Raw genomic sequence first — 12,311 nt, 5'->3', positions numbered from 1 at the left:
GGCAAACACCCTGAAAGGCGGCGTTTTTGTGTTTGTGTGTGTTTGGGGGGGGGGGGTGTTTAGCGGTGCATGGCCCAGCACCGGTATAGAATCCATGCAGCGGCTCTTCCTCCATAGAGGCGCTTGAAGCCGCCCGCCCCGCGGCCAGCGCTGAAGGGAAAAAAGACTATCGAGGGAGGGTTGTCACCGCCCAGGCCGCGTTGCGGCCATCGCGGGTGGCCTTCGCCGCCGCCGCCGCGGCCCTCAAGGCGCCATCCTGCGCCCCCCCCCCTGTCCCCGCTAGGCTTTGACAGTGTGCGCTCCACCCCCGCACCGTCGCCGCTAGCAGCCCCGCAGCCACTCCGTGCCGTGACCCTCTCCTGCGCTCCCCCATTCGCTTGGCACCGTCCCCCATGCAGTTAGCCCTCCGTGTGAAGCATCCGGCCTTTGCACCGAGGTGCCGCGGCAGATCGACGCGCAGAGTGCGCCGCGCAGGAACAGGAGGCTGCTGTTGCCGCTAGCGTTGTCCTCCATTGCGGTGTACCCGGTTCCGCTCGGACTGCCGTTGTTGCTGTGTCTTCGCGGTGGACCTCTGTGGCGGCACAAGCGCTTGGCGACCCCATTCATGTTCGTCTTGATCTGAGCCGTTTCTTGGCCGATGGCAACTGTGTCTGCTCCCGCAGAGGGCGGTGAACCCGCGCCCCGAGCATGGGTGGTGTGCCCCTAGTGCGAAAGAGCTGTGATGTTTGACACGTAAGCATCTCTCCTTGCGAGCCGTGGCCGCCGGTCATGTTTGGTGCCGCCGCCTCGTGGTGTTGGGTAGCGCAACTGATCAAGTACCCCTCTCGGGAAAAGCAGATATTCCCGTCGTACGATGCTTGCACGGTACTTTGCCGGGCACTCGCCGTACAGGCGTCGCACGAAGGCGGAGTTGTGGCTGACGGGCTGCTCAGCGGCTGGAGCACTGCCTGTCACCCGCAGCAAGTTTCATCGCGGACTACTCGGCATCGTCCGTGAAGATGGTGCACGCCGCCGCCAGCCTGTCGACTGGGGGTGAGCATGTGGAACTTCACCTGAGAAATGAAACCTTTTCGGAGCTGCGCTATCTTTTTTGCTTTTCCTGTTGGCTAAAGAGCCGCTTCCTCGATCGTTTCGCCTGATGCGCTATGGCTTACGGAGAGGGCATCCTGGTGTCTGTCTCAGACGGCACAGAGTCGCGCATTCCCTAGTCGCTGTGGGTTCCTGCAGCCCTTTTTCGCCCTAGCTTCAGAAATCTTCTGTTCTGCGCTTGTGGAAACCCGAGTTCACCTTCTCGTGCGAAGTCTTCTTGCCAATCCCGCTCTTTGGGTTGCTGCAGGGTATGAATGCGCGTCATGACGGATTCCTCTGTCCCGAGTCCACGTCGTTTAAACGGCACGCCTAAACGCTGGTCTGAAGCAACTCATTGAACAAGGAATGATGTACATGCATGTTTGCAAGCTGTTGGCAGGGGAAACAGGGCTGCACCACTTCGCCGCACCCTTATCGCCTGCGCAGAGAGATACAGAAAGGGGAAGGTGGAAAGGGGAAAATCCCAAGTCCCATTCCATTGAAGTTATACGGCTCCGTGCACGCAAGGTCCTACCTCGGCTCTCGGCACGGCACTGCCGCCCTCCTTTGCGTGAGCGTCATCCTCTGTGGCTCGGCTTTGCCCGCTCCTCGCTGGCAAACGTTCTACAAGCCTTGTGGCACGCTCGAACACGGCACGGTAGCGTTTTGCGGAGAAGGAGCCAAGCCGCACACACACACACACAGACACACAGACCCCCCCCCAGCAGCCCGCACGCCCGACGCTCCAGCCCTTTCCACTGTTGGCTCTCACGCAACATCGGCATACAAGTCACAGGGCTTGAGAAAGAAAAATAAAGAGCCAGCATCAGCAGGTGAGCAAGGAAAGCGGAAAGACGGATATGTCATGCGCGGGAGGGGGCGGCTTGTATCTGTCGATGCTTCCGTGAGTGCAGATGCCTCTTCCTTGTAGGTGTGTGTGTGTGTGTGTGTGTGTGTCTGTGTGTCAGGAAAAGACAAGACAGAGACGCCGAGAGAAGCACAAAGACTGGCAAACGCAGTGCCGGGAGAAAACATACACACGTGCATGCATGCATATACATACATATATAGGCATATATTTCATACACACACACACGCACATATATATATATATATGTGTGTAGGCCTACCTATAAGCACAGAGACACAAAGAAGGCGCGAGAGAACGTCGACGACTGCCTCACAGGCGCACATCGCCGTCTTCGCTGACACTCGTCACACAAACACAGAACAGCACAACAAAACGAAATTCCATAACGAGTTCACACGCACGCGCAGAGCGCGTGAAACTGCACACACATACACACGCACGCACAGAGAGAGAGAGAGAGAAACGAAGGCTGGGGAGGGGGGCCAGAACGGAACGGAGAGAACGCAAAACACGCGAACAAGGAAACGGCGCGGCCGAGCAGCGCACATGAAGCGCGGAAGGCCGATACTAACGCGATGGAACGAGACAAGCCCAGCAAAGCATGTAAAACGAAAAAAAAGAGCGAGAGGGAGAGAAATGCGGCAGAATCACGCGCAACATGCCGAGCACCGGACGAGCCATCACCTCTCTCCTCCACATCACCACCCTCGGCTCCCGCATCACAGCTCCAAAGGCACGGGCTGCCGCCTCCACACCATACTCATAGCGCGAAAGGGGGGGGAACAAAAAAAAACGAGGCGCCAGCACGCTAGAGAACAGAGCAGCAAGTCCAAGAAACCGTCAGCACCGCTACGGAGCGTCGATGGGGCCACACAGAGACACCGGCATACTCACACACACACACACACACGAGCGTGCAAAGAAACATGACAGGAAGGAAGAAAGGGAGGGGAAGAGTCGGTGGGGGGAGAGCTGAAAACAAAAAAAAAGTACTGCGCCAAAATACCAAGAGACGTAAGCAAGCACCTATAAATATCTCTATATTTATATGTGTGCGTATGTATAGGTATACCAGGACAAGGTGAGGTCGGCAGTATAAAAAAAAGGGGAGTCAAGGCCATGTACCATCGTCACCACGCGCAAAGGCATCTGTTCACCCCCCCCCCCACACACACACACGCTCACGAACCGACAAGGGTACCACATCTCCATCGCCAGAATCGTCACTACTTAGGTTTAGCGGCCAGTGCCGGAGCCAGAAAAGCTCGTATTTCGAAAAGAAATGGGGGCCAGTCCTAACTCGTTCAAGTCGGAGAGCGAGTAGGACGACTTCATCCCGGCGACGGTTCGACGATCGAAGACGTACACACACAGCAGGAACATGTCGAAAGTCATCTCCTCCCCCTCTGGCACGCGCTGCTTCATAAAGTCAAAGATAGCCTCCCTCTGTGGCTGTGTTAGCTGCTTGCGCATGCAACGGCCCAGCTGCGCCATGCCGGCCATGAAGCGCTCTCTTGACAGCGCCTTGTCCCGCGAAGTTACACGGAACAGCGAGGGAAGCTGGCTGCGGCCCTGGATCACGATATTCTGCAGCTGCTCCATGGCATCGATGTCCCAGCGGAGCGGATCGGGCTTGTCGTTGGCGATCTGCTGTACCTTCTTCAAGAATTCTGGTCCGCTGATATGACCGTTGCCCTTCTCGTCGAACGACTCGAACAACTGGAAGAGTTGGCAGTCGCTCGTCGTGTAGTCGATGGCGCGCATGACAGAGCAGAACTCGTTGTAGTTCACCACCTCCTTGTTGAAGGCGGCAGAAACGAGCTGCGAGCGGTGATTCATGCGCTGCTGCTGCAGCACTCGCGCGCACACGGACTGCCGCCACTCCTCACCCCACAGATCTTGCAGCACGTTGTGGAAGCGGTTCAGGAACGGGGCGTACCAGATGCGCGAGTGATCGTCCACCTCGACGAGGTAGCCACGCAGGAAGTACCATGGCAGGTCGAGGTTTAGTACGTTGCGCATCGACTCCACCCACTCGATCATCCACAGTGACCCCTTGTTCGTGCGGTCGAGCTTCGAGAAGTAGGCTAGAAGGCGGTGGCGGCGCTGGTAGATGCGCTCGCGCAGCTCACGCAGAATGTTGTCTTTCGTGCGACGGTGCAGCAGAACTCGGCTCATAAAGTTACTCTTGTTCACCCCAAAGCCGACGCTTCCGATGGTAGCGGTGAAGGAGCTGATCCTGGCGATGTTCGGCGCCGTCAGCGCGAAAGAGTCGGTGAGACTCACCACCTGCGAGTCGTCGTACTCGTCCTCGAACATCTGGTACGTGTGGTAAGACGGCTCCAGGTTGTCGCCGATGAAGGTGCAGATGGCGCCGTAGTTCGAGTTCGGTCCGTCGTAGTTGCTAGCCGAGAAGATCGTCAGTAGCTTGTGGTTATGGTGCTCCTCGTACCCGCTCAGGCAATCCTCGTGCGAACGTACGATGAGCTCCAGCTTGTTGTTCTCCAAGAACTCCATCGTCACGTCGGAGCCGAATTCGACGCCCGCGCCACGCTGACTCTCTCGCCAGCCCTTTATGTCCTCTACCGGGTCGGACCACAGCATGTCCTGGAAGATCTCGTCCTCCTCGGGCTGCGAGTAGTTGGGGATCGGAATCTGCCGGAAGCGCTGGATACGCGAGATATCGTTGATGCTAACCCCGCGTCGCCGAGGCGGACCGCCGTGAACGACGAAGATCTTGCCACCGATGAGCGTGGCGAGCGGCAAGGCGCAGAAGCAGCGCTGGATAAGCCGGAACACGTTACGGTCATACTTGGTGCTCACCTCAACATCGAAGCCATACTCGTCGTTCATGTAGTCGCACTCGTGGTTGCCGCGGTTGAGCGTGACGTACTTGGGGCACGCCAGCATCAGGGAGAAGAGGATGAGAATGATCTCCACACCGCACGCGCCGCGGTCGACGTAGTCGCCGTTGAAGACGTAATAATTACTCTCGCTCGGCATACCGCTCTCCTTGAGGATATGCAGGAGGTCGGCAATCTGGCCGTGCAAGTCACCCACGACGACTACCTTGCAGCCCTGAATCACGCGGCCGTTGCTGACGCGGGCCCCGACGGCCGGCGACACGCGCACGACATTCGGCATGGTGTTGAGGTGGTTCATCGCGTCGGTGAAGACGCGCCAGGCGGCCGGGTACGGCAGAAGCACGCGGTTCTTGATGTCCTTGATCATCTGCTCGACGTGGTGAAGGGTGATAGGGGCGTTGGTGTTCACCGGGAAGTAGTGCGAGGACGTCGCTGGGGCCACCACTGGTGCCTGAATCACTGATCGCGACCGCTTCGGTGCCATGACGTGTTGCTCGTTGACCTTGTCGTGAGCCTTGAAAATGGCGAAACCCTCTTTTTTGAGGTCCATCTCCTTGTACACGCTGCGGAAGATCGTCTCCTCGATCATGCCTTTGCACTTGATCCAGCGCCACAGAAGCTGCATCCGCGCCACGCTATACTCGAGCTTCGCCCTCGGGTCCTTCTCTTTTCCGGGCGGCAAGAAGCGGCGCTGCAGAACCTCCGTCGCGAAAGGACCGTTGATGAACTTCACCTTGGCCAGGATTGTCTTGGGGCACCACTTGTGGATGCGGGTGATGCATAGCTCCCCGCATTGCGGGCACGGCTTTGGCTGGCAGCTATCCCGGTGCGCCAGCATCTCCATGGCCAGGATCTCGGCACCGCACTTGGGGCAAATCGCCTTCTGCCGCCTCCCGCAGTCCTCCAGATGCTTCTGCAGGTCACCTTGCCGCACAATCTGGCGGCACCAAGAGTTCCAGCACGTCACCTCACGCTCGTCGCACATGACAGTGTGGGCGTTGTAGTCCTTGTCCGGGACCTTGCGGTGGCAAAAGTGGCACGTCGGCCAGCGGCTCTGATCCGCCATAGTGCCACCGGCGCCAGCCATGCTGCCGCCGTTGTGGGCACCACTGGCGCCCGATTTGCCTTTGACTTCTGTACTACCATTACTATAAGTGCGTCGTCCACCTTTCCCCTTCTCGGCGCAGTTGCGGCTGCCCCTGCTGCTCGCGGACGCGGTGTTGGACGCCACGCTCTCCTTGGATGAGTCGCACCCCATCGCGGATGTGTGAGGTTCGCCTCGACAAGCAAGAGACCGGCCACCGCAACTGGGGCAAATACAATATCGTCAATCCGTGATACAAGTTCTGAGTGTCGAATGTCTGCCAGGTGGCGGCGTCTTGCAGATCGCTCGACCCTCCTTTCCTCCGCGTACTTGGATCTGACTTTCGGTTTGCTTTCCGTTCGCTTTTTGTTGCTGTTGCGTGCGTGTGTGTGTGTGCACACAAATTCGCAGCCGCAGCCACGTGTGGGTCACAGCGCAAAAGAAAGGAAGCCGCAGCAAGCGCGCCAGAGCTGCTGCAGGTGCACTAGAGCGTAAGATTCCTCAAACCAAAGCCGCCACTGCTGTGTTAGTGAATGGTGGTAGCGATGATGGGTGTCGTGCGCACGCACACGTACTCACGCACACACCCCACGACGCACACAAAGAAGGATGGGTGGCCGTATCGCTGCTGTGCAGTTCGGCTTGTCAAGGGGGCTCGATCGATCTGAGCCGACCGCGCATGTAAAACGACAAGCGAGTGCGGATGCGGCAACACGCACGCGCACGAAAGAAAAAAAAAAAGAATCGCAGTCAACGAAAGAAAAAGAGGGTCAGCAAGCTCGACGTTTGGGAAGATGGAGAGCTGAGAGGTGCGGAGTGCCAGCGTGTGTGGGGTTGTGGGCCGACGGGGGAGGTGGGGAAGCGGAGGCCGAGAGACACCACCAACAGGCCTTGGTGTGTCTCCTTTTCCGTTTCGTTACGCCTGCAGCGAAGACCGGGCGGGAAAAGGGGGTGCGAAGGCGAAACACAAGAAACAAGGCTGCACCTGCGCCAATGGAAGGTTGCGTGTTTCTTTTCTTTTAGGGAGGGAGAGGAGGGAGGGGGGCGCGTGCGTACATGAGTATGCATATGTCTATGTGCGTATACGTGCCCAGGGCGGGTAGTCGCAGTGATCGCCGTGGCGGCGGCAAGCGAAGTTGTGCCACGAGAGAGGAGGGAGGGGGCGTGCGTGTTGCCAAAACAAGAGACAAGGGCACATGCAGCCATTCAGCAACGTGAGGGGGAAAGAAAGAGATAAAGCGAGGGCCGTGCAAGGGAAGACAAGGAGATGTCGACCGCGCAAGAAAGGCGCAAGTCGTATCAATCAAAACGGGGAGGGTGGGCGCGGGCATGTGCTGCAGCACATACACTGCCGTGATGAGACAACAACGATAGGTGCAGTGCGCGCGCTCAGAAACACGAGGCACACAAGCGCAGAGGGGTGCGAGAGCGGTATTTCAGTCCCACAACGGCACGCATTGCACCCCTCTGCGCCCCGAGCTCGGGATCGTCGTTTGCGCAGGTGCCTTCGGCACCTGTTGCTGCTACTCCCGGCAAACGCGTGCGTGTCTGTGAAGTTCACGGAGGGTTGAGAGGTGTGCAGCGTGAAGAGGGCGCACCCTGAGCGGGAGGGGGTTTCGAAGAAGGGAGCGCTGCCCTTGAGCGGACACATCCTTAGAGGCTGCGCGCGAAAAAGGATTCAGAGAGACGCGCCCCTCTTCTCTCTTTGGCGCATACGAATGCGCGAGTGGCTGTTGGCTGACGCTACCTGTCCGTGGCCTCCGTCTGTCCCACCTGCATGCGCGGAGATACACCCACAACTGCAGGCACGCAAGCAGCTCACCCGCCACCAACGGCACCAACAGCGCCACCGCCACCACCAACATCCTCTCCACTATATATATATATACATGTTACATTCGTCATCCAGCCACCTCTGCGGTTCGCTTGGCTCACTGGCATCAACATCGGCAGCACCGCCGTGTGCTTGTCTGCAAGCAGGAATGGAGGAAGCGAGACGAGAGGAAGAGAAGGAGAGACACTTCGCATGGACACCCGCATCCGCATCCGTCATTGAGTTCAAAAAGCAGCACGCACACACGCACGCACACTCAGGCTCTTCACCTCTCATCAATCCACGAGCAGCTTTACACGGCGCTCTTTGCGGCTCGGCTTTGCAGCACCGGCAGCGGGGTCGGCAGCGCCGATGAATGCGGCGGACGAGGACGCCGTCCCTTCCGCCGAGGTAGACGAAGTGCGGAACCCGATACCGTGGCGCAGTCCACTGCCCCCGCCTCCGCCTGATCCGCCAGCGTTGCTGGCGGGGGATCGCGAAGCCACAGAGAACACCGGGGAGGCCGACTCGCTCAGAGCAGAAGCGTTCGGTGACGGAATGCAGGCGGCAGCAGTGCGCGCAGTGCTGCCGCCGTTGCTGCCGGCTAGCGCGCTGCTGCGCGGCAGCGCGGTTCGGTCGTACGAATGAAGTGCCCCGTCGCTGGCTGCACCATCGTCGCACTGTTGCCGTGCGCTCACGTGCTTCACCAGGATGCTCGGTGCCGAACTGACAGTCGGCATCGCCGAAGGAAAGCCACTGCTGTGCGTGCTCGCCAGTCCTCTCACGGCGCCATCTGCGCTCAGGCCAGGAATCGGGATGGATGAGGCCTTCATGCGAAGCGCAGCCATGCCTCCGTTGGCACCGGCAGGTACAGTGGCAGAAAGCGACCCAGAGAACGATGGAGACGCATACGTGCCGTTCGGGTTGAATCCTGCTGCCGCCCGTCCAACTGGTCGAGGGCCGCTCAGCGAGGCAAGTCCCCTATCACCTGCTCCTCGCCCGGCTAGCGTCGAGAGAGCGGCAGGTGCAGCGCTCAGAGTACTGTCCGGGGCACCCCCGTCGCCGTTAACATTGCTCGTGCTGCTGGCATGGGCATGGGTGGCACCTCCGTTAGCTTGCGTCGGCCAGTGCTCGCTCTCTGCGCGAACTCGCGCCATCAGCGCCTGCCGACTCGCCCCACTGAGCCCGAACGGGTCCTCCTCACTCTCGTGGTCGCTTCTATCCTTAATATCGGCGTTGTCCAGCCCAAGACGGACCGTTCCACCAGAAACGATCTTCGCAGAACGGCGAGAGACGCCATCGCCGGAAGTGCTGTGGTCGGCACCTGCTCGAGCGGCATTGCCTGGTGGCTGCCAATGCGCGCCCACCGCTACAGCGGTCGCATTCACACCACTTCCGGACTCGGCCGACAGCCGGCGCTTGCCCGATGGGGCCCACTGTGGCCTTCTCGACGCGTGGGAGTAGCCGGCGACGAGCGCAGCTCCTTCTTTGCCCTCACTATCATCGCTCTGCTCGCTTTCACTCTCCGCCTCATCATCGTTGCTGCCAGCGTCGTCACGGGAGCGCTGCTTCAAACTGCGCCTCCTCTTGTCCTTGTACTTACGCTTCCTCCTCTCTTTGTGCCCCTCCTTGCGCTGCTGATAGGCCTCTTCCGCGGCAAGCAGCTCTTCGTATTCGCGCTGCTTCTGCTCGCATGAGGTTTTTGCCGCCCGCTGTGCATCTGCTGCCTCGCGCAATGCACGCAGCTCCACATCACTAGGGTCTTCCTCCTGGATACGCTGCTGCTCGCCGCCCCTCTTCCCGTCCAGGCTCCGGTAGCTGTTCTTTGTCAGCCGATAGGAGCACAGCTCCTCCATGAAGGTCGGAGCCTGCGGTTTCGCCGAGGAGGAGGAAGCGGTGGGCTGCAGCCGTGATGGCCGCCCGTCGACAGGAATGTTCAGCAGCTGACGCATGAGAGCGCGAGATGAGATGGTGCGCTCATCGCGCGGGTTCTCCGCGTCAAAGGTACGCAGCGTCTCGCGTAGGCCGCGCCGATGCATGTACTCCCGCAAGAGCGCCTGCGCCAAGAGCTCCACCTGCTCATGTCTGGAAAGTGACGCGACGAGTCGGGCCGTCTTTTCCTTCTCGGAGGCACCCGGTGGCTGCGTCATTGTGGGCGAGCAGCACGAACAGAAATGGAGAACGGCACACGCTTCTCCGCTACGCCAGGGTGTTTCTGTGTCTGTGTCTGTGTCTGCGTGTGTTTGTATTGGATTCGCGCTACATAAGCGTCGTGCAAACAGCCCCTTTTCTCCCCTCTCCGTCGTGTGGAGAAGCAGAGCGTCAGCGAGCGCGTGCACGAAGCCACCAGCTGCAGCGAGAGAGGGGGAGAGACAACGCGTCTTCCTCTTTTTTACGCACACATGCACACACCCACAGGGGGGGGGGGTGGAGCCACACAAAAATAAAAAGCTTTATATATATATATATATGTGTGTGTATGTGCGGAGAGGACTTAAGATGCGACGTCGGGTGTTGCGTTCGATGCTCTGCTGATACTGCCTTAGCGTTCACCGTCTCTTCTTCGCTTTTCTTCGTTGCTCTTCCTGTCCGTTTCGGCGTGTCGGCGACGTCCTTGGCCGGACACATCCATCTGCACCGCAGGCGCCATCAGTATCGATGAAAAAGCAATCATCACGCACACACATGCACACAGACATACAGCCGCGCACAGAGAAAACCAGCAAAAGACGGCGACACAAAGAGGAAAGCCGAGAGAGATGCGAAGACGGAGGAAAAGGTGTAGTCGGCACGTGGCTGCAGCCCTTCTCGTCCGCACCGCATCCAAAGACGCACGCCTACGCACCGGGCACGCGCACTCTGCTATGAAGGTGCGGCTGCCACGCTTTTGCCGGGTAAGGACAGAAGTAGCGACAACGAGGAGAGGCATCTCTTGGGAAGAAGGTGGGGGCGGAGAAGCAGAGCCCTCGCACCCAGTCCCATGGACTCCTCATGTGCAAACGCACACACACACACACACACACACACACACACACACACCGAAGAGGGGTCAGACGGCGGGTGTGGTCGTACGCAAAGAAGCGACATTCAAATGAGGAAGCAGGACGGCGACTCCGCACTGTCCGCCGCCCCCTCCCAGCCGTGGGGCACAGCTTCTACGCTGTGGAACTACGGCTGTGAAAATTCCTTTTTTTCCGCCAGCGCGTCGTTCCTGTCACGGACACGAGCGCCCGCTCACGCGCACGCGTGTGCAGCACGGGGTAAAGGGATGCCGCGCTTTTTTCTGCTTTTGCTGCTTGAAGTGAGCCTACCACTAAGATGATGCCAAGACAACCCTTACATACGAAGAAGAACTGCACGCCTACACAGGGAGGAAGAGGCAGGGTAGACCTCCCCCCTCCCCTCTCTCGAACCCGACTCTGCCCCCTCGTGCACGCGATAGAGACATTCAGTGCACCTTGCCCTCACACATTGCACGGATAGCGATTGAGTGGAGGCGTGCAGGAGAGATGGAGACGCACGCGCGCACAAAACATGTGGAACCAAACGACAGGCGACCAGCGAAGACACGAGCGTGTGCAAAACCGCCGCGGCACTCGCAAATTGGAAAGAAAGAGAGAGAGAGAGCACGCGCATCCACCCAACCCCCACCATCACCAGCGAGGGGAAAGAAAGCGCGCGATCTCGTCCGCGCACGAGCGCATGAAAACGATGTTCCATCGAAACAAGCGCCTCCGCAACGACGACAGGCCACCACCCGCCAATGCGAGAGAGAGAGAGGTGCGGGCAGGGTGGCCGATAGGCGAAAGACATGTGCGTGCATGAATACAAGCACCTAGATACACTCGTGTACGCAAGGACAGCAATCACAGACGCCGAAACCCCTATTAGTGAATGCACACCCGGCCAGATCCTTCATCCATGATTAAAGCGACAGCCACCCAACAACCCCTCTCCCAGCACCCTCCGGCATCCGGGCGCGTCTCTTGCGTAAAGGATCCCTCCCCCCACGCACACACGCACGAACTCGCCAAGACCATGACAAGCAGGAGAGAGTGAAAAGAGCGACGGACGTCGCCTACATAAAGGCGCTGAGAGAGCCCGCAGAACACACCGAGCGACACAACCGGTAGAACGTGCAGCTATAAAGGGTGGGGGTCGTGAAGAAAACAAACGCCAGCCTAGAAAAAAAATCGAAGGGCATCGGCAGAGACGTCCATCGAAGCACGAGAGCGAAAGAAAAACCCCGTCCCAACCACAGGGGAAGAGGTGAGAGCAGAGTCGCCGAGAGAAGTACAGGTAAAGCGCGTGCGGCGACCGTGATACGCACAAAACACGTGTTGAGGATGTGCGGACGGGGAAGAGTAAAGAATAAGTAAAGAAAGCGAGAGAGAGGGGGCGGGGGTGAGGGTGCTTAGAACTAAGCCACTTTGGAGAGGAGAGCAGGCCCACTATGCACGGAGATGGAAAGGAGAGAGGACGTGAAGAAACAAGCCAACGGAGAAAACTGTGTATGAGTGAGAGTGTGAAAGATGGTGGCGGCTGCGGGTCTAAGTGGTGTGTGTTCGATGAACAACTGGAGAACGCGGGGGGGGGGGAACGGGAAACGGC

At 59.0% G+C, this 12,311-nt stretch overlaps 2 protein-coding genes across 2 annotated transcripts; both read right to left on the bottom strand.

The window, feature by feature from the left end:
• Positions 1-3,175: 3,175 nt before the first annotated feature.
• On the bottom strand, positions 3,176-6,061 carry LDBPK_120610 (serine/threonine protein phosphatase-like protein; the record flags this gene model as incomplete). Its single annotated transcript, XM_003859130.1, has 1 exon — positions 3,176-6,061. One exon carries the CDS (start codon positions 6,059-6,061, stop codon positions 3,176-3,178), a length of 2,886 nt encoding a protein of 961 aa, XP_003859178.1.
• A 1,935-nt stretch (positions 6,062-7,996) lies between these two features.
• On the bottom strand, positions 7,997-9,850 carry LDBPK_120600 (hypothetical protein, conserved; the record flags this gene model as incomplete). Its single annotated transcript, XM_003859129.1, has 1 exon — positions 7,997-9,850. The coding sequence occupies one exon, from the start codon at positions 9,848-9,850 to the stop codon at positions 7,997-7,999; it is 1,854 nt and encodes a 617-aa protein (XP_003859177.1).
• Between the last annotated feature and the right edge of the window lie 2,461 nt (positions 9,851-12,311).

Source organism: Leishmania donovani, chromosome 12, assembly GCF_000227135.1.
Source record: "Leishmania donovani BPK282A1 complete genome, chromosome 12".
NCBI lineage: Eukaryota > Euglenozoa > Kinetoplastea > Trypanosomatida > Trypanosomatidae > Leishmania > Leishmania donovani.
Note: the sequence above shows the minus strand (reverse complement) of the source record. Positions and strands in the feature narration are given on the sequence as shown.